Source organism: Schistocerca piceifrons, chromosome 10, assembly GCF_021461385.2.
Source record: "Schistocerca piceifrons isolate TAMUIC-IGC-003096 chromosome 10, iqSchPice1.1, whole genome shotgun sequence".
Lineage (NCBI taxonomy): Eukaryota > Metazoa > Arthropoda > Insecta > Orthoptera > Acrididae > Schistocerca > Schistocerca piceifrons.
In genome coordinates, this window is record NC_060147.1 from 124,405,852 (window position 1) to 124,431,049 (window position 25,198).

The 25,198-nt window shown below is 43.9% G+C and overlaps 1 protein-coding gene across 1 annotated transcript in view; it reads right to left on the bottom strand.

Annotated features, from left to right (window-relative positions):
• LOC124719000 (neuropeptide F) overlaps positions 1–25,198 on the bottom strand; it is a 619,663-nt gene that overhangs the window by 202,650 nt on the left and 391,815 nt on the right. The window contains exon 2 of the mRNA XM_047244670.1: positions 20,452–20,645. Coding sequence (XP_047100626.1) covers positions 20,452–20,645 — 194 coding nt within the window. The remainder of the gene's footprint in view (positions 1–20,451; positions 20,646–25,198) is intronic.

Here is a 25,198-nt window from a genome sequence, read left to right on the forward strand (position 1 = left end):
TGTTCGTGCAGTTGGTTGTTGTCTTGCAAAGGTCCCGATCTGTTGACTAAGGGATCGAGATGTGGCTGCACGATCCGTAACAGCCATGCGGATAAGATGCCTGTCATCTCGACTGCTAGGCCGTTGTAATCCAGCACGGCGTTCCGTATTACCCTCCTGAACTGCTAACAGTCATTGGATCTCTACCAACGCGAGCAGCAATGTCGCCATACGATAAACCGCAATCGCGATAGGCTACAATCCGATCTTTACCGAAGTCGGAAACGTGATGGTACGCATTTCTCCTTCTTACACGAGGCATCACAACAACGTTTCACCAGGCAACGCCGGTCAACTGCTGTTTGTGTGTGAGAAATCGGTTGGAAACTTTCCTCATGTCAGCACGTTGTACGTGTCGCCACCGACGCGAACCTTGTGTGAATGCTCTGAAAAGCTAATCATTTGCATATCACAGCATCTTCTTCCTGTTGGTTAAATTTCGCGTCTGTAGCACGTCATCTTCTTGGTGTAGCAATTTTAATGGCCAGTAGTGTATAAGAAAGTTTAAGGATTACAAACAAACATCAAGTCTATTAATATAATCTATCGACTCTGGAGTTGCGAGCAGGAAGTCGTGGAGGTTCCCATTATATGCTCTTCTGGAACACTCTTCAACAATGTGGCTGATGGTCTGATTTTCTCCGCAGTCACACTGTGGAGATGGTATTTTATCCCATTTATACAGGGAGTAAGCACATCTGCCGTGACGAGTTCGAATCTCATTTAGAGTGGAGCTCGTTTTGCGTGGTAGGTCAAAACCAGGTGGCTTTTGTGTGATGCAAGGCCTTTTATGATTTTGTCGTGCGTTCCATTTTTCAGACCATGCGTTTGTGATACTGAAACCTTTTTGTACACAGGTTCTTGCTGTTCTTGTTGGCGGGTTCCTAGATTGAAGCCTATTAGTGTTGCAGCCTGAATGTGTTGGTGGACTGGCAGGCTTCGATTTGGCATGATGTTTTTGTATTCACGTATAAGAGCGTCAGTACGCCGCAGGTGTGTCGGCGGGATGTGGTTTAATATTGGGAGCCATTGCGTTGGAGCGGCTGCGGAGGCGTATCTGAAATGTTTTGCTGTGATACGTGTAAGAACATCGCTTGATTTCAACGCTAGGCGTCGCACTTCTGACGTACATAGCCGAGCCGGTGTGTCAAGCGCACGATTGCATTGGTCCGAACTGAGGTGAAATTTGTTGCCAATGTGACATCATCAACCCAATTTAGACGTCGCATGAACTTATGGACTGTGGTCTTTCTCTCAAAAGTGTCGACAACTTGCTGTCTTAAGCGTCAACGAGCCGGAGCGTGACGTCACGGTGCGCCACGCTTTTGCACCAATACAGAGAAGGGTTGTCGCGACCTTGAAGGCAAATGGAAAACAACTGCATGGTTTCGAAATGGTGATTCTTTAATAATAATGATTACCTGACACTGTCAGCTGTATTGGAGGCGATCTCAGGATATAAACATCGAAACCACTGATTTTCTTTTTTCCTTTTTTCATGGGGCCTATCCATTTGCAATGAATGTGAACACCCGACGAAGTGGATTGGCCCTATAAAAATCCTCTTTTTATGCAGATTATCTGACGATGGAGAGTTAATTTCGCTGAAACTGCTGATCATTGCGTATTTTTGTCCGCTCTGTAACTGGGTTTTGATCCATTAACGTTGTTGTGCGGTGTACGAGGATCACTCCAAAAGAATTGCACACTATTTTCTTTTTTAAATCCATCTTTTATTCTACATGTTTGAAAGTTTTACGTTGTGTAGATACATCCTTTAGGAACAATATTTTCATTCCTCCACATAATTTCCATCCCTCTCAACTGCCTTACGCCATCTTGGAACCAGCGCCTGTATACCCGCACGGTAAAAATTCTGGACCAACCTGTTGGAGCCACTGTTTGGCAGCGTGCACAAGAGAGTCATCATCTTCAAACCTTGTGCCACGAAGAGAGTATTTCTGTTTCCCAAAAAAATGATAGTCACATGGAACCAGGTCATGACTGTAAGGCGGGTGTCCCAGTGTTGTCCATCCGAGTTTTGTGATCGCTTCCACGGTTTTTTAACTGACATGTGGCCGTGCATTGTCGTGCAACAGTAAAACATCCTGCTTTTGCCGATGTGGTCTAACGCAACTCAGTCGAGCTTGAAGTTTCTTCAGTGTCGTCACATTTGCATCAGAATTTATGGTGGTTCCACTTGGCATTATGTCCGGAATTGAAAACCGCCGTAGCCAGAACTTTTCCAGCACAAGGTGTGGTTTTGAATTTTTTTTCTTGGATGAATTTGCATGATGCCACTCCATTGATTGCCTCTCCGTCTCTGGTGAAAAATGATGGAGCCAAGTTTCATCAGCTGTCACAATTCTTCCAAGAAATTAATCTCCACCATTCTCGTACTGTTCCAAAAGTTCGCTGCATACCGTTTTTCTTGTTTCTTTGTGAGCCACTGTCAACATCCTGGGAACCCACCTGGCAAAAAACTTTTTTAACGCCAACACTTTCAGTTTCTGCAAACAGTTCCTTCTCCTATCCCAACGTAGCGTGACAATTCGTTCACTGTGATGCGTCTGTCAGCAGTCACCAATTCGTTAACTCTCTGCACATTGTCTGGAGTGTGTGCAGTACGAGGCCTGCCGCTGCGAGGACAATCCTCAATATTGCCGTGCCCGCTTTCATCACGAAACCTGCTTGCCCACCGACTAACTGTACTGCGATCGACAGCATCATCTCCGTACACCTTTTTCAACCTCTTGTGGATGTTTCCCACTGTCTCGTTTTCACAGCACAGGAATTCTATGACAGCACGTTGCTTCTGACGAACGTCAAGTGTAGCAGCCATCTTGAAGACATGCTGTGACGGCGCCACTCACGGGAACATGTTGAACTAAGTTTGAAAACAAGCGGGAAGGATGTGTCTACACACTGTAAAACTTTCACACATGCAGAATGAAAACTGTATTTTTGCACAAATAGTGTGCATTTCTTTCGGGGTGACCCTCGTACATATGATTGTGAGAAGTGCACGGATGAACAAAAAAGTTTACCGTCCTTTTTTTCTATCAAGAAAGCCACGTTAAAAATTTTAGACTCATTTTTTTTTTTCGTGTATTGAAGTGTGAGCGAAAGCCGTACAGTTAATTTCGGCACGTGAACGGCGTCAGAACAATCAATGCGTTCGTGATACCCACAGCTACGCGAAGCGCGCATTACGCGCTTAATGGAGCGATGGAGCGAGGATCACTTTGTGATTGGGTTGCGAGGTGAGCCGGATAAGCCGGTATGATTTGGTTTTACTGCCATGCCGGCAGCGCGACTGTAATACCCGCCGCAGCGGCGAGAGGATAAAGGCACTTATGCGCACCGCAGTACCAAGCTGAGCCACGTGTTGTCCCGTGTTAGTGTTCAGCGCTCACTTCATTAATCGCCAAGTCACGCTAACAACCGCGCGAAACTTGTTGCGTTTTGATAATAGGCGTACTACTAATTGCAGTGCGCCGACCTCTCGAAAATACAACGGAACGCGTCAATTCCTGCTAAACCATAGACGCACAAAATCCGAAATAGCTATACAAGTGCACAGAACAAGCCGTCTAGTCAAAGAGATTAAGAGATTTTATGATAAATCACAGCTTGGGAAAAAAGTTGAAGAGTGAATGTGGTACAGGAATCTGTTGATGTTGTTGTTGTTGTGATCTTCAGTCCTGATACTGGTTTGATGCAGCTCTCCATGCTACTCTATCCTGTGCAAGCCTCACCATCTCCCAGTACCTACTGCAGCCCACATCCTTCTGAATCTGCTTAGTGTATTCATCTCTTGGTCTCCCTCACGATATTTACCCTCCACGCTGCCCTCCATTGCTAAATTAGTGATCCCTCGATGCCTCAGAACATGTCCTACCAACCGATCCCTTCTTCTAGTCAAGTTGTGCCACAAGCTCCTCTTCTCCCCAATTCTATTCAATACCTCCTCATTAGTTATGTGATCTACCCATCTAATCTTCAGCATTCTTCTGTAGCACCACATTTCGAAAGCTTCTATTCTCTTCTTGTCCAAACTATTTATCGTCCATGTTTCACTTCCATACATGGCTACACTCCATACAAATACTTTCAGAGAAGACTTCCTGACATTTAAATCTATACTCGATGTTAACAAATTTTTCTTCTTCAGAAACGCTTTCCTTGCCATTGCCAGTCTACATTTTATATCCTCTCTACTTCGACCATCATCAGTTATTTTGCTCCCCAAATAGCAAAACTCATTTACTACTTTAAGTAGTACCAACAGGAATCTACAATACTAAAATGGGGGTAATATTCCAGGATTCGAATCAAGAGCCAACATGATGTAACGTCCTCCGGATCTTCGGTCTTGGCTAACACTCAGCGGTAGAGCAATGAGATTGTTATTTCTTATATATCGGTATCGACGTTACAAACAGAACAATAATGAACTGTACTCGCGACTTGTGCGAGATATTTGCTTCACCAAATGTAGTAATTAAATCGTTTATAATCGATGGTTATTCAGTTGCTATTTAAATATTAACGATAAGTTCAAATTAGTTCCAGCGACACCAAATTCCCTATAGACTGGTTGTAATCTCAATCTATAATCAGTCGTAACAGTGTTATTAATTCCTAACGTCAAGGAGTTTCTATATAAACGCCGAGCGCTTCAGTCAAATAATATCGCAGCACGTTATCTCTATAAACAATATTGTAAAACTTGAATGATAAATGCGTGAATTGACACGATATGCTGGTTTATTACACAATATTAGCCACTTCCTAACAGAGCCGTGAGGAAGAAGCTTTCCCAGGTGTTGGAGGGAAATTATAAATTATATGCTTCGTAACTATCGCCAAGTTCCACAGTCCATTTGTTATTACGAATGAAATTGTCTATCTGTGTTCACTTCCTAAATAGTGTTAACTTCAGGATATTTAATTAAAAGTCACCTTTGTGTAATATATGCAAGTCGTCTATCTGAATTCTAAATAACGTAATATTTGAAGTCAAAGTATCGTTTCACTGCGTCATAGTAGATCGCAATAATCAATTCTGAAAAAGACAATCTAATTGCGCCTACATATACGAGCTTTCAAAAGTATAACCTGCTTCGGCTAACTCTCGTAACGTAGTGACAATGGATTGAATTATCCTTAGCCATTACTCACGAATCTCTAATAGTACTCACATTGAGTATTCTTTGGGAACGTTGGTTCTACTTTGCGAATTTTAATTGTAATGATTTTGCGATTTACTATGATTTTGTATTTTGAGTTTGATTCTACTGGAATCCTATCTTTCTTTCGTATGTTAATAAATTACTAAGTATTAGATTCCTGATTCAGTTACTGGTTAATACACAATTAATGGTGTTAACTGGAAATTTGTTTGCTTGTTTATTTTTCATGAAAAATGGAACTTGTTTTGGGGAAATCATTGAGAATTTTGGAGCTAATTTTTGATTTTCATTTATCGTCCGAGGAAGTGGCATTACAATGAGTAACTTATTAGATATCCTCTGACTAGTGAAGCAACCTAAATTACCTAATAGAACCAACTCTTCCGGTCTTGACGGTATACCAGGTTGGCAGCTTTCAGAATATGCTGATGCAACAGTACCATACTTATCATATACAACCGCTCGCTCGACGAAAGATCCGAATCGAGACACTGGAAAGTTACATAGGTCGCACCAATATTCTAGAAAAGCAATAGAAGTAATCTATTAAATTACAAGTCCATATCATTAACGTCGAGATGTAATAGGTTACCGAAACGTATATTGTGTTCGAACATTATGGATTACCTCGAAGACAACGGTCTATTGACACACAGTCAACACGGATTTTGTGAAAAACAACTAGCTCTTTGTTCACATGAAGTGCTGCGAGCTATCGACAAGGGTTTTCAAGCTCAGTCCGTATTTCTAGATTTCCAGAAGGTTTTCGTCACTGAAGCTCCGAAGCGGTTTGTAATCAAACAGCGTGCTTACAGAATATTGTCTCAGGTGAGACAAATGGATTCGTGATTTCCTGTCAGAGACGTCACAGTTCGTAGTAACTGTCGCAGAGTCATCGAGTAAAACAGAACTGATTCTAGGCTATGTGCTGTTCATTATCTATATAAACGATTTAGGAGACAATCTGAGCAGCCGTCTCAGGTTGTTTGCAGCTGATGCTGTAGTTTACCCTATAGAAAAGTCATCAGGTCAAAACAAATTGCAAAACGATTTAGAAAAGATGTCTGTATAGTGAGAAAATTGACAGTTGTCCCTAAATTATAAAAAGGGTGAGATGACCAACTTGAGAGCTAAAAGGAACCCGTTAAACTTCCGTTACACGATAAATCAGTGTAATCTAAAGGCAGTAAATTCAACAATTACGAACGACTTTAATTGGAAAGAGGGCAAAGAAAATTTTGTGGCGAAGACAAAACAGACTGCGTTTTAATGGCAGAACTCTTAGACGATGCAACAGATCTACTGTAGAGACTGCCTACACTACACTTGTTTTTCTTCTTTTGGAGTACTGCTGTGCAGTGTGGGGTCCTTACCAGATAGGATTAATGGAGTACTTCGAGAAAGTTCAAAGAAGGGCAGCACGTTTTGTATGATGGCGAAATAGGGGAGAGAGTGTCACTGACATGCTACAGGATTTGAGGTGGACATCATTAAATAAATGCGTTTTTCGTTGCAGTGGAATATTCTCACAATTTCAATCACCAGCTTTCCGAATGCGAAAATATTTTGCTGAGGCCGACCTACAAAGGAGAAACGCTCATCATAATGAAATAAGAGAAATCAGAGCTCGCGCGGGAAGATATACACTCCTGGAAATTGAAATAAGAACACCGTGAATTCATTGTCCGAGGAAGGGGAAACTTTATTGACACATTCCTGGGGTCAGATACATCACATGATCACACTGACAGAACTACAGGCACAGAGACACAGGCAACAGAGCATGCACAATGTCGGCACTAGTGCAGTGTATATCCACCTTTCGCAGCAATGCAGGCTGCTATTCTCCCATGGAGACGATCGTAGAGATGCTGGATGTAGTCCTGTGGAACGGCTTGCCATGCCATTTCCACCTGGCGCCTCAGTTGGACCAGCGTTCGTGCTGGACGTGCAGACCGCGTGAGACGACGCTTCATCCAGTCCCAAACATGCTCAATGGGGGACAGATCCGGAGATCTTGCTGGCCAGGGTAGTTGACTTACACCTTCTAGTGCACGTTGGGTGGCACGGGATACATGCGGACGTGCATTGTCCTGTTGGAACAGCAAGTTCCCTTGCCGGCCTAGGAATGGTAGAACGATGGGTTCGATGACGGTTTGGATGTACCGTGCACTATTCAGTGTCCCCTCGACGATCACCAGTGGTGTACGGCCAGTGTAGGAGATCGCTCCCCACACCATGATGCCGGGTGTTGGCCCTGTGTGCCTCGGTCGTATGCAGTCCTGATTGTGGCGCTCACCTGCACGGCGCCAAACACGCATACGACCATCATTGGCACCAAGGCAGAAGCGACTCTCATCGCTGAAGACGACACGTCTCCATTCGTCCCTCCATTCACGCCTGTCGCGACACCACTGGAGGCGGGCTGCACGGTGTTGGGGCGTGAGCGGAAGACGGCCTAACGGTGTGCGGGACCGTAGCCCAGCTTCATGGAGACGGTTGCGAATGGTCCTCGCCGATACCCCAGGAGCAACAGTGTCCCTAATTTGCTGGGAAGTGGCGGTGCGGTCCCCTACGGCACTGCGTAGGATCCTACGGTCTTGGCGTGCATCCGTGCGTCGCTGCGGTCCGGTCCCAGGTCGACGGGCACGTGCACCTTCCGCCGACCACTGGCGACAACATCGATGTACTGTGGAGACCTCACGCCCCACGTGTTGAGCAATTCGGCGGTACGTCCACCCGGCCTCCCGCATGCCCACTATACGCCCTCGCTCAAAGTCCGTCAACTGCACATACGGTTCACGTCCACGCTGTCGCGGCATGCTACCAGTGTTAAAGACTGCGATGGAGCTCCGTATACCACGGCAAACTGGCTGACACTGACGGCGGCGGTGCACAAATGCTGCGCAGCTAGCGCCATTCGACGGCCAACACCGCGGTTCCTGGTGTGTCCGCTGTGCCGTGCGTGTGATCATTGCTTGTACAGCCCTCTCGCAGTGTCCGGAGCAAGTATGGTGGGTCTGACACACCGGTGTCAATGTGTTCTTTTTTCCATTTCCAGGAGTGTAGTTATCCGTTTCCTCCGCGAGCTGTTCTACTGTGGAATAATAGCGAATTATTGCGGAGGTGGTGTGATTTGTGGAGTACTCGAGTAGCTGTAGATGTAGATAAGCGCTTACCCAATGCCAGTTGAAAGTCGCCTATCTCATTTCATGTAACTACTGACCGAATTCAATACTTTGAAATGCTGTCGTAATCTGCTCATTAAGAGGTATAACCTTAACTTAAGGGTATCACAAGATAAGCCAGGTGTTACAAATAGTCTATTTAAGGCAGTCTAATTCATGGCGGGGGAATTACGTGGACTGTATGCATCCAGTATTTTAGAATGAGAACATTGAGCCGCTTCCAAGAAACTTCACAAATACGTTTACATCTTTACAACATTTTTGCTTGCTGACACGACGCACAAAGTAATGAAATAATACAAGTTTATAGCTTATTATACTTATGTTGATCATGTAGTAAAACTACAGCATTACATACGGCGCTCTAATTTATTAGTGTAATTCTATTCGCAACGAATTTTACAGAGGAAATCCACATGTTCCATTGAATGTACCCGCAAAATGAGATCATTACGAGACACATACCTCAGCTGGTATGACTTCGTAAGCTTTGAGATGATTGAAAAACTAGCTTTTCTTAAAACAGAGAGCAAAAGTAGTAAATGTTCCATCTACAACACATTTTGGAATCAGCACTCACACATACCACTGAATGTACCTGCAAAATTGTATAGTTGTACGATACATAGCTAAGTACATTTGACGTCATAAATGTTCTTAAAACATGGAACAAATTTTCAAGAATATACTCATTAGACGTTTAATAATGGGAGCACTTGTTGACTTCCTACAAACTTTACGTACACGTCCAAACATTCTTAATATACATACAAACTTTACGTGTGCATCCAACCGTTCTTTATCTCTCATCAGCATCAACAAAGCTCCTGAACCCTCTCGGGACGAATATGTCCGCCATGGTGACGAGTTTATCTTACAGCAGGAGATAAAGGTAGGAAACAATTGTGCATCATTTTCGCTCGAATTGATTGACTAATGCAGGGTGGCCATTTACTTCTGCGTTTTCGGCCCTTCTTATAATCGTAAAATACACTACTGGCCATTAAAATTGCTACACCACGAAGATGACGTGCTACAGACGCAAAATTTAACCGACAGGTTATGCAAATGATTAGCTTATCAGAGGATTCACACAATGTTGGCGCCGGTGGCGACACCTACAACGTGCTGACATGAGGAAAGTTTCCAACCGATTTCTCATACACAAACAGTAGTTGACCGGCGTTACCTGGTGAAACGTTGTTGTGATGCCTCGTGTAAGGAGGAGAAATGCGTACAATCACGTTTCCGACTTTGATAAAGGTCGGATTGTAGCCTATCGCGATTGCGGTTTATCGTATCGCGACATTGCTGCCCGCGTTGGTCCAGATCCAATGACTGTTAGCAGAATACGGAATCGGTCGGTTCAGGAGGGTAATACGGAACCCCGTGCTGGATACCAACGGCCTCGTATCACTAGCAGTCGAGATGACAGGCATCTTATCCGCATGGCTGTAACGGATCGTGCAGCCACGTCTCGATCCCTGAGTCAACAGATGGGGACGTTTGCGAGGCAACAACCATCTGCACGAACAGTTCGATGACGTTTGCAGCAGCATGGACTATCAGCTCGGAGACCGTGGCTGCGGTCACCCTTGACGCTGCATCACAGACAGGAGCGCCTGCGATGGTGTGTTGAACGACGAACCTGGGTGCACGAATGGCGAAACGTCATTTTTTTCCGATGAATCCAGGTTCTGTTTACAGCATGTTGATGGTCGCATCCGTGTTTGGCGACATCGCGGTGAACGCACATTGGAAGCGTGATGGTATGGGGTGCCATTGGTTACACATCTCGGTCACCTCTTGTTCGTATTGACGGCACTTTGAACAGTGGACGTTACATTTCAGATGTGTCACGACACGTGGGCTCTACCGTTCATTCGATCCCTGCGACACCCTACATTTCAGCAGGACAATGCACGACCGCATATTGCAGGTCCTGCACGGGCCTTTCTGGACACAGAAAATGTTCGACTGCTGCCCTGGCCAGCACATTCTCCAGATCTCTCACCAACTGAAAACGTCTGGTCAATGGTGGCCAAGTAACTGGCTCGCCACAATACGCCAGTCACTACTCTTGATGAACTGTGGTATCGTGTTGAAGCTGCATGGGCAGCTGTACCTGAACACACCATCCAATCTCTGTTTGACTCAATGCCCAGGCGTATCGAGGCCGTTATTACGGCCAGAGGTTGTAGTTCTGGGTACTGATTTCTCAGGATCTATGCACCCAAATTGCGTGAAAATATAGTCACATGTCGGTTCTAGTATAATATATTTGTCCATTGAATACCCGTTTATCAACTGCATTTCTTCTTGGTGTAGCAATTTTAATGGCCAGTAGTGTACGTAACAGGAGGAGACGTCCACTGCGCTCCGTCTCGTCAGGTTTCCAGTGCCACCCAAAAGCACGAAACGCATCTCAGTCGACAAAACCGCTGAGACTTTTAACAGGACAATTATCGGGATTTTCGCAGATTCAAATGCGTTCCATTTCGTGAAAAGTCGACTTTTGCCGTGCGTCATTTCATCCAAATCAGAATCCATAAAGCGTCAAATCCTAATACTGGTACCGCTCTATGATCACAAAAAAGCAGCAGAATAAAATCCATTTCACAATTTCAAAAACAGGCTTGTAACCGCCATGTTGGAACAAAAGTTCAACATATTTGCTCAGAGATGAAAACTATATTAAAAAAAACCACTAAACTAAGAAGATGTTACAAGTAACTTTACTAGTGTAAACTGTAGATCAGTAAGTAAGATTAGTTAACTAGTTCATATAAATTAAATATAGGTAAAACTCGGTCGACACATTCCTTTCATATTGGTACATTCACATTTGTTTAAGTATTGAACTGATACATGCATGCTGATATGTGTAAGGGGTTTACACAACAACAACTTTCGACCTAAAAACTCAATCCATTTTTTGTTAAATTTACAACATTTCACTACGTAATTTACGATTTTATGGAGTATTGTGCTTAACAAAACGAAAAGAATTGAGACTTCTAATGCAGATATACAGAAATGGAAAGCTGTGAAAAGTGTGTGAAAAGCTGCAGCGTAAATAATGCTGAGGAATAATTACAAAGAAAAACTTTTGCTACGCTGGGTTTCCGAGATAATTACCACTGCAATAACCGTCAGTTGTTCTCATAGCGTAGGTGACAGCGCACGGGACTGCACAGCCTTTGGCGCGGGTTCAGTCTTTAGTGCCGTCCCATGGTCAATTTGTTCGGTTTTAGGAAACCAAACGAAGAACACGTTTGGCGACACCGTCTCCGACCGACCGCTTGAATTTTTTACGCCTGCAGCGTACATCAATGTTAGTTGTCTCTTAAATGGCTCAGCGTATCGAAATTTTTCTTAACAATTATTTCTGCCGACCGGTGTGGCCTAGCGGTTCTAGGAGCTTCAGTCTGGAACCGCGTGACCGCTACGGTCGCAGGTTCGAATCCTGCCTCGGGCATGAGTATGTGTGATGTTCTTAGGTTAGTTAGGTTTAAGTAGTTCTAAGTTCTAGGGGACTGCGACCTAAGATGTCAAGTCCCGTAATGCTCAGAGCCATTTCAGCCAATTATTTTTCAGCACAGCCTACGATGCAGTAACCTTACATGCTTTTTGGACTCTTTCTGACCACAATATATATATATATATATATATATATATATATATATATATATATATATATATATATGACAAACTTTCGAAATTACAGTAGTTACAATTTTCAACAACAGATGGCGCTGCAAGTGATGTGAAAGATATAGAAGACAACGCAGTCTGTGGGTGCGCCATTCTGTACGTCGTCTTTCTGCTGTAAGCGTGTGCTGTTCACAACGTGCAAGTGTGCTGTAGACAACATGGTTTATTCCTTAGAGCAGAGGATTTTTCTGGTGTTGGAATTCCACCGCCTAGAACACAGTGTTGTTGCAACAAGACGAAGTTTTCAACGGAGGTTTAATGTAACCAAAGGACCGAAAAGCGATACAATAAAGGATCTGTTTGAAAAATTTCAACGGACTGGGAACGTGACGGATGAAAGTGCTGGAAAGGTAGGGCGACCGCGTACGGCAACCACAGAGGGCAACGCGCAGCTAGTGCAGCAGGTGATCCAACAGCGGCCTCGGGTTTCCATTCGCCGTGTTGCAGCTGCTGTCCAAATGACGCCAACGTCCACGTATCGTCTCATGCGCCAGAGTTTACACCTCTATCCATACAAAATTCAAACGCGGCAACCCCTCAGCGCCGCTACCATTGCTGCACGAGAGACATTCGCTAACGATATAGTGCACAGGATTGATGACGGCGATATGCATGTGGGCAGCATTTGGTTTACTGACGAAGCTTATTTTTACCTGGACGGCTTCGTCAATAAACTGAACTGGCGCATATGGGGAACTGAAAAGCCCCATGTTGCAGTCCCATCGTCCCTGCATCCTCAAAAAGTACTGGTCTGGGCCGCCATTTCTTCCAAAGGAATCATGGACCCATTTTTCAGATCCGAATCGATTACTGCATCACGCTATCTGGACATTCTTCGTGAATTTGTGGCGGTACAAACTGCCTTAGACGACACTGCGAACACCTCGTGGTTTATGCAAGATGGTGCCCGGCCACATCGCACGGCCGACGTCTTTAATTTCCTGAATGAATATTTCGATGATCGTGTGATTGCTTTGGGCTATCCGAAACATACAGGAGGCGGCGTGGATTGGCCTCCCTATTCGCCAGACATGAACCCCTGTGACTTCTTTCTGTGGGGACACTTGAAAGACCAGATGTACCGCCAGAATCCAGAAACAATTGAACAGCTGAAGCAGTACATCTCATCTGCATGTGAAGCCATTCCGTCAAAGGTTTCGGGTAATTTCATTCAGAGACTACGCCATATTATTGCTACGCATGGTGGATATGTGGAAAATATCGTACTATAGAGGTTCCCAGACCGCAGCGCCATCTGTTGTTGAATATTGTAACTACTGTAATTTCTAAAGTTTGTCTGCCTGAAAATGTACTGTTGTCCCAAGCATATTGCAACAAACGGTGTATTTCTATCGCTGCTCGTTTAGTTTTTATTGCCGTTGCAAATATATCGGTCATTTTTGAAACACGCTGTATATATATATATATATATATATATATATACTACTGGCCATTACAATTGCTACACCAAGCAGAAATGCAGATGATAAACGGGTATTCATTGCACTAATATATTATACTTGAACTGACATGTGATTACATTTTCACGCAATTTGGGTGCATAGATCCTGAGAAATCAGTACCCAGAACAACCACCTCTGGCCGTAATAACGGCCTTGATACGCCTGGGCATTGACTCAAACAGAGCTTGGATGGCGTGTAGAGATACAGCTGCCCATGCAGCTTCAACACGATACCACAGTTCATCAAGAGTAGCGACTGGCGTATTGTGAAGAGCCAGTTGCTCGCCCACCATTGACCAGACGTTTTCAATTCGTTAGAGATCTGGAGAATGTGATGGCCAGGGTAGCAGTCGAACATTTTCTGTATCCAGAAAGACCCGTACAGGACCTCAGCATACGGTCGTGCATTATCCTGCTGAAATGTAGGGTTTCGCAGGGATCGAATGAAGGGTAGAGCCACGGGTCGTAACACATCTGAAATGTAACGTCCACTGTTCAAAGTGCCGTCAATGCGAACAAGTGGTGACAGAGACGTGTAACCAATGGCACCCCATACTATCACGCCAGGTGATACGCCAGTATGGCGATGACAAATACACGCTTCCAAACCGAGTTAGGTGGCGCAGTGGCTAGCACACTGGACTCGCATTCGGGAGGACGACGGTTCAATCCCGCGTCCGACCATCCTGATTTAGGTTTTCCGTGATTTCCCTAAATCACTCGAGGCAAATGCCGGGATGGTTCCTTTGAAAGGGCACGGCCGACTTCCTTCTCCGTCCTTCCCGAGACCGATGACCTCGCTGTTAGGTCTCTTCCCCCAAACCAACCAACCAACCACGCTTCCAATGTGCATTCACCGCTATGTCGCCAAACACGGATGCGACCATCATGATGCTGGTAGCAGAACCTGGATTCATCCGAAAAAATGACGTTTTGCAATTCGTGCACCCAGATTCGTCGTTGAATACACCATCGCAGGTGCTCCTGTCTGTGATGCTGCGTCAAGGGTAACCGCAGCCACGGTCTCCGAGCTAACAGTCCATGCTGCTGCAAACGTCGTGAAACTGTTCGTGCAGATGGTTGTCGTCTTGCAGACGTCCCCATCTGTTGAGTCAGGGATCGAGACATGGCTGCGCGATCCGTTACAGCCATGCGGATAAGATGCCTGTCATCTCGACTGCTAGTGATACAAGGCCGTTGGGATCCAGCACGGCGTCCGTATAACCCTCCTGGACCCACCTATTCCATATTCTGCTAACAGTCATTGGATCTCGACCGACGTGAGCAGCAATGTCGCGATACGATAAACCGAAATCGCGATAGGCTACAATGCGACCTTTATCAAAGTCGGAAACATGATGGCACGCATTTCTCCTCCTTACACGATGCATCACAACGTTTCACCAGGCAACGCCGGTCAACTGCTGTTTGTGTATGAGAAGTCGGTTGGAAACTTTCCTCATGTCAGCACGTTGTAGGCGTCGCCACCAGCGCCAACCTTCTGTGAATGCCATGAAAAGCTAATCATTTGCATTTCATAGCATCTTCTTCCTGTCGGTTAAATTTCGAGTCGGGAGCACGTCATCTTCATGGTGTAGTAATTTTAATAGCCAGTAGTGTATATATATCAAGTATTTGCGTTAGACGTCTAGCGGCGATAGATAATGTCATGGCGAACCATAACCATTGTTGTTTAGAGATGATGCTTCTCGTCTTTTCATTGAAATTGCCAGTCTCTGGATGACGCGAATTCACCGAACTACCAGGGCCTACTAATAATTTCAAGAGCTTTTCAAGAAACGGCTAGGGGTGATAGATCGTGTCTTGAGGAACTACTTTTGCTAGAGACAAAATTTTTGATGAGACTCTTCGACAACACAAGGCATTTTTGTGTTGCTTACGCCCCTGAGATGTGGCAGAGCGTAGGTAGGCACTCTGCAGTGTTCATATGGCTTGATTGTTGCCTAACTCCCAGTCATCCACTATGTACACAAGGTGATAGTCCACAAAAATTCCCTGTTTCATCTCTAAAATATAAGGGCCAGTCAAATGAAAACGAGAGAGGTGGGGGGGGGGGGGCGGGGGATGTGAGTAACCTATTTATTATTTCCATAGTATCGCCATAACTATGAGGACACGGACAAGAAGTTTACGCGGACCCTGCGCCATCACTGAAGACTATACGCATTTGCATAATGAATTTAAAAATTGTCAGACAAGCACCGAATTAGAAGCGCGCTCCTGCCGCCCAGTTGAAAAAATTCATGATATGGTAACGCAAGACCGCCGAATAAAAGTTCTTGAGACTGCTGAAACTATAATCTCAACTGAGCGAGTGCATAATAACCTGCACGGAGAATTGGCGTTGAAGAAACAATCTGCGAGACGTGTGCCGAGATTGGTCACAGCCGACCACAAGCGTGTCCAATTTAACATTTCAACACAGTGTCTGACGTTGTTTAATCGAAACCCACAAAACTTATCACCGATTTGTGACTGTTGATGAAACCTGACTCCATCGTTACACACCAGAGGCAAAACGTCTGTCAAAACAATGGACAAGGGCTGGTGAAAGTGCACCGAAAAAGGCAAAGGCTGTTTTCTGTCAGCTGGTAACATTACGGCCACTGTTTTTTCAGATTCCGAAGAAATGATGCTCATACATCATTTGGGAAATGGCGAAACCATAAGCGGGCCTTATTATGATTCATTCTTGGATCGTTTGAAACTTTAGATCGGTAAAAAAAAAAGACCAGGGTTGTCACAAAAAGAGTGTTCTTTTACTAGGATAATACACCATTTCACAGATAAGCGATAACAATGGCGAAAATGCATGAAATGGCTTTCCAATTGGTTCCTCATCCATCCTACTCACCAGAAGTAGCCCCAAGTCACTTCTTCCTGTTCCCTGTCCTGAAACTCTGGTTTGCTGGCAAGAAATTTTTTCGTGTATATTTATGACTTCAGTTCTTTTTGTTTTCTTCATCACAACACTTTATAAAATCAAAAATTTGTATTAAAATGGTATAAACGTAAATAACAATCCCTTGTAAGCTTTTAGGCCGAAAGTCGTCCTCAGATTCCAGGGGCCCGTGTTCGATTCCCGGCTGGAGCGAAAATTTATTTCACTCATAGACTGGAAGTTTGTGTTGCCCTCATTTCATCTCATCTCCATTGACGAGCAAGTTGCCGAACCAGCGTCAAATGGAATGTCATAAACCCAGAAGACGAACAACCCCATATGGCGTCTCCTCCCGAATATTGCCATGAGATCATTTCACTTCATTTCAGAGCGGAAATTCCTTTAGTATGCTACTTCTGCAACATTTTTATCATAAAATTTCCTTTAGGACCCGCATAAGAGGTTGATCGTTGGCATCTATATGGCCCCTGTACAGTTGATGGAGACATCCTCTGGCATACATCATCACGTGATGATCCACTCAGCGGATACAAAATGTGTGTGATATCTTTCAACACCCATCTGCAAGCGAGACCTCAACTTTACCTGTTTCGTCGCTGAAGACTTGCAGAGGTCACTGTTGAAGGTGATGTTGATAAGCGATGATCACTTACCTGCAAGATGAAGGCCTCATCGATGGGTTGCTCGTCCTTCACATTTTGACAGTGGAGTTTTGTACCTGTATTTTGTACATCAATCAACTATCGACGAGACAAAAAATACATTTTGCCTTCACTTCTCCTGCTTGCCAACAGAGCCACCACCGTACGGTCCTTCCAGAAGGCTTTAGAGGATCTCACTCTATTGTGAGTTTCTATGGTCAGCCACAGCAAAGTAGCCTGTAGCCAATATCTCTTGTGCCTCATCTATTTTTCGTTACAAGTATTCAAAATATAATAATTTATTACATCAACATGATTTCATTACTACAAAAACACTCATTACCAGTTTCTCATTACTATGCCGTCTTCAGACAAGATAAAAGTTCACAAACGCTGTTGTCATATCCATAAACTCTAGTTCTACACAAACGAAACATCAAGAAAATGGTATCGAATATGGTAATAAAATATTTTACGCCATTTTAATGATGTTCATTATGGATATAACGGATTTTTATCACGTCTGAAGATGGCAATAACATGCTGAAATAAGTAATGTGATTGCTGTACTAAATAGGCGATCATACATAACAAGTAACTATATGAACATTTATAAGGTGACATACTTCCACTTGACAATATGTCAGCTATTTAAAAAAGTTATGGTAAATGTATTTTGCTCTCATATGCCCAGCTCATAAATAGATACTGAATTTTTACTCGTTTTTAGTACCAGAATCATTAATTGCAGATGATGTCAAAATAAATTCTGATATTTGTGAAATAAGTATATAGTCGCATGGTGTTCTAAACGTGACAACAAGTCAAAATAGGCTGTGTTCCTGTATTATTGTGATAACTGTTGTTTCTGTACAGTAAGCAGCACCATATAGTAAACGAAAAACAAACTGGGTGATTTTATTATCATGACTGAAACCCTAAGAACCCTAATGAACATGCTTGGGGTGCTCTGATGTGTCAGCTACAGGGCAGAACAATTTCGCACTAAATGTCAGAAACAAGTATCAACCAAAATCAGAGGAGAATGTATGATCAGTGCATTACAAATCTGTTGAAATTCTTCACTGAATATTAAACGATGATATTGTGACCAAGGAATGGTCGGCAGAGTCTTGGTTAGATGTCCAGCTTTATTGACGTGGAGAACACTAGGTGTGTTGAGCTATCAGCCCACTTAATACCTGTCATGTACAAGGAGGATTTTTGACACAGAAAAAGAAAAGTTAGAATGTATCTCTGTATTAACAACTATCCCTGGAAATAGATTTCCATTTTAATTATTTTCCTTAATAGCTGTTTCCATGATATTTATGAATGGTATAACACATATTTTAAAATGTATGAATGTTTCACTAACTGTTGAAAGTAATGAGAAACACACAGCCTGATGAAGGCATCTTTGCAGAGTCATTTTACAATGTGATACAGTGTACAACTGTGAGGAATGGCAAAGAGTTTCTTATCACCCAGTCTTTATGGAATACATTTCTAGTAGGGTAATTTTCCATTGCAAATAAATGGTATGGGTATATGGCATTACAAACTTATATGCCATGAGGTCCCATTTCACTATATTTGACATAAATACTAATGTACAGCAATAGTTTTTTTAAAAAATATCTTTCTCATACACTTCGTTTAATCCCCATGCTTCATAGTGCTGTGTGCCACTACTGGAATGAATTGCGTGAGATGTCTCACTTCTTTAAGGTGGATGACAAAAGGTCTATCCAATTACTTGCTTGTGTAATGTATGTATTAAATAGTAAGGACTGTTCCCACAGAGAAAGTCAACAGAGAATGTGTTTGTATAGGAACAGGTTTCCCTGGCAATCCATTACCATAATAATAGTTTTTCATAGCAATATGTTTGCTAGGTGCCAGTTTCTGTGATGTTTATTCATTTATGTGTGTGGTGTGTGTGTTTTTTGAACATGTCAGTACGAACAGACACCATTTTGCTCCTGCAGCCACTATGAATCAAGACACAAAGGAATTAATGATATTAGCTGACAGTGGGCATTGCTTTAAATCAATGGCGAAATCAGAAAATTTGTGCCAGACTGGGATTCGGAACCGAGTCTCCTGCTTTAGTAGGGAGATGCACTGACCACTACATCATCCAATCCATACACAGTGGTCATCACAACTGCATCAACTACCCTAGAACGCCTCTCGTCAGACGCAAATTCACAACTTATCCACACACTACTAATGTAGTGACCGTAGCCTATTACTCACAACGTCTGTGAACGAACAGACACCACATATATAATTAAGATGGGGAGGACCATTGGTCACATCAGTGCAGGTCGACACCAAGTTCAAAATCTTATGGTAGTGATGAGGATAATAGGTAAGGGGCCCTATATTAGTAGTGTGTGGATAAGTTGAGAATATTGGTCTGATAGGAGGCATGCTAGGGCAGTCGGTGCAGTTGCGATGACCATCGTGTCTGGGTGGCATAGTGGTCAACTTGTCTGCCTAGAAAACTCTGGAGACCTGTAGTCGAATCCTGGTCCAGCACAAATTTTCGACTTTCCCCATTGATTTAAAACAATGTGCACTGGCAGGTAACACAATTAATTCCTTTGTATCTTGACAACTATTTATGGCGTTCTAATAAATGAGCTTTCAGTGCCGATGCGCTTATCTTATGTAATGTATTTGTAATACCACAAATTTTTAATACAACAGTTTTCATATAAGTAGATTTCATGGTAAATGAGTTTATTATAATTCTTTTGTATTAGAATGCTTTGTACAGCAGTAGTTTCTATTTCAACAGATTTCTAATGCACTTTGTTTCTAATGCACTTTGTTTCTAATGCACTTTGTTTCTATCGCACTTTGTTTCTAACACACTTTGTTTCTAACGCACTTTGTTTCTAACGCACTTTGTTTCTAATGCACTTTGTTTCTAATGATGGTTCCTTCTAATGCATTTGGGTTCTAATGATTTTGATTTCTAATAGAGGTTGTGTAATATGTTTCTAATACATTGTGTGAGTAATGTAATGAGTTTCTAATACAAAGTGTCAGTAGTATTTGTAAGGCTATGTACCAAATGTCTAATGGGGTTCTATTCCTTTGTGCTGTTAGTCTAATGCAATTTATTTACAACGAATTGCGTTTCTAACGCACTGAGCTTGTAATGGAATCAGTTTTCACGCCTATTAAGAGGAGAGCCCCTGCCTGCAGTGAAGGACCGTACTCGTGGGTACGCCAATGCACAGTGCAGAGTGCAGCAGACTGTGTGTGACTGACCTGGGGCGGGCGACCTGAGAGTAGTAGCGGTCCAGCTCCTGCAGGTACTTGAGGGCGTCGGCCAGGCCCTCCAGCTTGTTGCCGTCGGCGGCGGCCTGCTGCGCCTCTGCGGGGGCGGGGGCGGTGACCACCAGCAGCAGGGCGACCACGGCGGCAGACAGCATCAGGAGCGCCAGAGGGCGGGACTGCGACATCTGCAGCAGCACAGCCAAAGAGGGAAGGTGTGGTTAGCCTGAGTCCAGCTCAGCGAGCACAGTGGGTCTTCAGAAACTATCATCTTTCATGTAGACTGGCAAGTAGTGGGTCGAACTAACACACACCCTAGGTCAGTCAATCAACAAGCGTACAAGGAACAGATCACATTTTCCTAGAGATATATGATTCTCTATCTTCGATAATAATAGAAGCTGAAGCAATGTGGAATATAAATTTGAGACTCACGTGTATCCAGGACGATGTAATTTTATCAGGTTGTGAGTGTGTGGGTGCTATTCTGTTATTCTGAGCAATGGATTAATCTGAGATGTACCCTTTACCCTGCGGCTCCTGCAAGATGCAATTTCCACCCCCCACACTACTACAGAAGTCAGACAGACGCTCCTAACGTTCTAAAGAGAAATGCCTGAAAAACTTTCAGCAATAAATATCTTCTGGAGTCGTCTGCTGTAAGGAAATGACCCAAAAATTCATAAAATTTCTTATGTAACTAGTGGGATACTTGGGTACTGGAGTAGTGCTAGTTGGTGTAAGAAAAACATGAAACGAAAGTTATTATTTATTTTGCAAAAATTCTGAGAAATCACAATGGCACTTTTAGTTATGAACTGAACAATTTATTTCCGGGTTCTTTTCGGAATGTGAAGTTACCTCTCAAGGATAGGATTAGCTAATGAAATTTCTATACAAAGTTTAAGATTGTTGTTGACTTGGCAGAATGGCTGAGACCCGCACCTACTCAGCTTGAATAATTATCCGTTAGAATGTTGCTAGGTATGGTCGAGGCTGTCGCGTGTGAAATGCAGTGAAGTGTACTGTTGCGGAGGAAATATGGGGCTCGCAAGAGCTGTAGCCCACAATACTCTAAGCTGCGATGACTGCTGTCTGCGCCACTCACTGCTGACAAATAAGATAACTCTCGTTCTATCTCAATTGACCCTCGCCAATCAAACTCTCCCTACGCCTTGATGAAGTCAGGGACTCCTATTCGCCCCTAGTCTAACTATTGGCATGGTACACTGGTCAGATAACCAGTCCACCGCGATGCCACTCAAAAATTCAATCACAGGCATTTAACTATAACTCCGTCCGTTCACACTGCACAGTAAGTGTGGCAGCCAACACAGTGAACAACGCCTAATCACAATGACTCAATATAGGGTCGCACTCTGATTCGCTCTCGACAGAGGTGCTCTCCCAGTGAAGTACTGAGGAGAGACTTGTTCCTCGCTCTTTGAGTACACGTACGAGCGCGCACGCTCTTGTTACATGTTCTCCCTCCAAGAGCGACAACGGAACGGCCCCTCTCCACGCCAGACGTGAAGGGGTATATCTTTCGGTGTCTTCCATTACTCCTTCAGCTCAAGGCATCAGAAATATCATCTGCCAATCAGCATTGCTCTTCTAAAACAGGAGAATGACGTTTCGTTTAAGGCGACCAATCCAGAAATCTGTAGTATTGGCATTTGCCGTTTACTGTCTCCCTGTGAAAATCTCTGAAACTGCATGCTATGTTGTATAGAATGCGTAGGCTGGGCGCTCCCACACAATGTAGAGGAATTTGCCTTTAAGCCAAACACAGGGTCGTTCTTCCTTTCACTCGGGCAAACGCTGTCTGCTCCACGGGCGGTCACCAGCTTACATAGATAGGCTGAGCCACCCTCTGAAGGAACCGGCCCCCCCGGCGTGCGGTTTGCATCTCCCATACCAAAAGCCCCTGTGACCTTCGTGTCTTGAATGTGTTTGTGTACGCCAGCCTCGAGTATTTCAATGTCGGTGCGCATTTGCGGTTTATTAGTTATTTGCATATTGTTTACATGAATTCATATAACATTGACTTTATCTTATCGTGTTTGGGTTCGAATGAAGCGTCTTGATGTGCGGAATATGATTGTGACGGCGGAATATGTAAGCAATGAAGGTCAGGAGACCACGACGTCTGACAAGGTCAATAGAACACCTATTCCTGAGGTACACACAGTCTTCCCTACAGCATAAAATCTGGGGCGCTATTCCAATATCGGAAATATTTGGCAGTACTGACGTTTTAAGAACGGAAACGTGGGCTGAAGGTGTGACTAGAGGTTTTTGTTTTAGGAGGGACATTGCACTGGAGTAGTTCCTGCTATCGTGATGTTATGGTTAGTATATATGCTATTGTGGTGTAGTGGTTAGCGTATCTATCATAGTGATTATGAGACTTGAGTTCAAATCCTGCCCATAGAACAAATTCATTACTTCAGCTTCTATTCTGATCGAAAATAAGCTGATAGTTCTGTCACTGATTGTTTCTCATCTACACTGTAAGAAAAAATAAAGTGCAACAACTTAAAGGACAAGTGAAGTGACAGGCAGTTCATCATTGTAACAGTATATGACAACAAATTCAGAGCAAATGAAACACACATATCATAGTAAAGAGTGCACGAACGATCGCATCAATGAAGAATGGTCCCAGCCAACCCCTCTGACGGTAAAGAAGGCGTGTATTCTGGCATGCAAACAATCATAAAGGAACCAAATGGTATTCTGTGATAGAGTGTCCCAAGCAACTTCCACCTTTTGTTTACAATTTGGCGATGGCTTCTGCTTCTTCATGCCACATATGCGCCCAATTGGCGGAAGATCTACATCCACCTCTACATCTACTTCGCGAGCTACCCTGCCGCGCGTGGTGGAGGGCACCCTGTACCAATACTAATCATTTCTTTTCCTGCTCCAGTCGCTAATAGAGCAGGGAAAACGATTGTCTGTATGCTTCTGTATGAGCCGAAATTTCTGGTATTTTATCTTCGTGGTCCATGCGTGCAACGCATGTTGGTGGCAGTAGAATCCTTTGGCAGTCAAATTCAAACGCCAATTCTCTAAATTTTCTCAACTGTGTTCTTCGAAAAAAATATGCCTTACGTGCAGCGTGCAGGCATTCCCATTTGAGTTCCAGTAGTATCTCTGGAACACTTACATGCTGCTCCAACCTACCAGTAACAAATCAAGCAGCCCTCTTACGAACTGATTCGATGTCTTGCTTTAATCCGACCTGGTACAGATCCCAAAAACTCGAGAGGTATTCAAGAATAGGTCGCATCAGCGTCCTACATGCCGTCCCCTTTACAGGTGAACCACACTTTCAAAAAATTCTCCCAATAAACTGAAGTCGATCATTCAACTTCCCTACCACAGTTCCCACATATTTGTACCATTTCAAGTCGCTCTGTAGCGTTACACACAGACCGTGTCAAGCAGGGCACTAGTAATGCTGTATCAGCACATTATAGGTTTGATCTTCCTACTCATCCGTATTGACTTACCTTTTTCCACACTCAGGGCTAGCTACCATTCATCTCACCAATTGGAATTTTTGTCTCAGTCGTCTTATATCTTTCTAGTCACTCAACTTTGACACCTTACCGTACAGCCCAGCATAATCAGTGAACGAACTGGAGGTTACTGACCACCCTGTCTTGTGTACGTAGAGAACAACGACAGTCCTACCATATTTCCCCTCGTCTCTGATGAACACTCGTTGTCAAGGATTTGGGGATCTTACTGGCCAGATCAATTGTTGTGTGCTATAATGAGCATGTTAGATCAACAGTGATATGAGGACGTGCATTGTCCTGCTGAAAAAGCACACACCACCTTGTCGAAGATATGGCAGTATCACAGGGAAAACAGCTCATGCAATGTAGCGTGCACTGGTTACCTTACTCTGTAAAATCTCCTAATATGACTGCGAGTTATTGATGATGGCCTCTCACAGCAAGAAGCCTTTGGTGGGACCTGACTATCGGGGGCAAAGACTCTCTGGACTAGACACTTCACCAGGTGTGCCAGTCCACCCCCCAGTCGACTTTTTCACGACACCAGAGTAGCCTCGCCGGCCGCGGTGGCCACGCGGTTCTAGGCGCTTCAGTCCGGAACCGCGCGACTGCTACGGTCGCAGGTTCGAATCCTGCCTCGGGGATGGATGTGTGTGATGTCCTTAGGTTAGTTAGGCTTAAGTAGTTCTATGTTCTAGGGGACTGATGAACTCAGATGTTAAGTCCCATAGTGCTCAGAGCCATTTGAACCATTTGAACGAGAGTAGCCTCCACTGGGAGTGTCGTGCTGCCAATGGTAGCCTCGCCAGAGGTATATGTTATCTCGATAAATAGTACAATTCTCAAGGCTGTCAATTCAACTAAGTACCTGGGTGTTAAAATTACGAACAGCTTCATTTGGAAAGACCACACAGAAAATATTGTGGGTAAGGTGAGCCAAAGGTTGCGTTTCATTGGCAGGACACTTAGAAGATGCGACAAGTCCACTAAAGAGACAGCTTACACTACACTCGTTCCTTCCTCTGTTAGAATATTGCTGCGCGGTGTGGGATCTTTACCAGGTGGGATTGACGGAGGACGTCGAAAGGGTGCAAAAAAGGGCAGCTCGTTTTGTATTATCACGTAATAGGGGAGAGAGTGTGGCAGATATGATACGCGAGTTGGGATGGAAGTCATTAAAGCAAAGACGTTTTTCGTCGCGGCGAGATCTA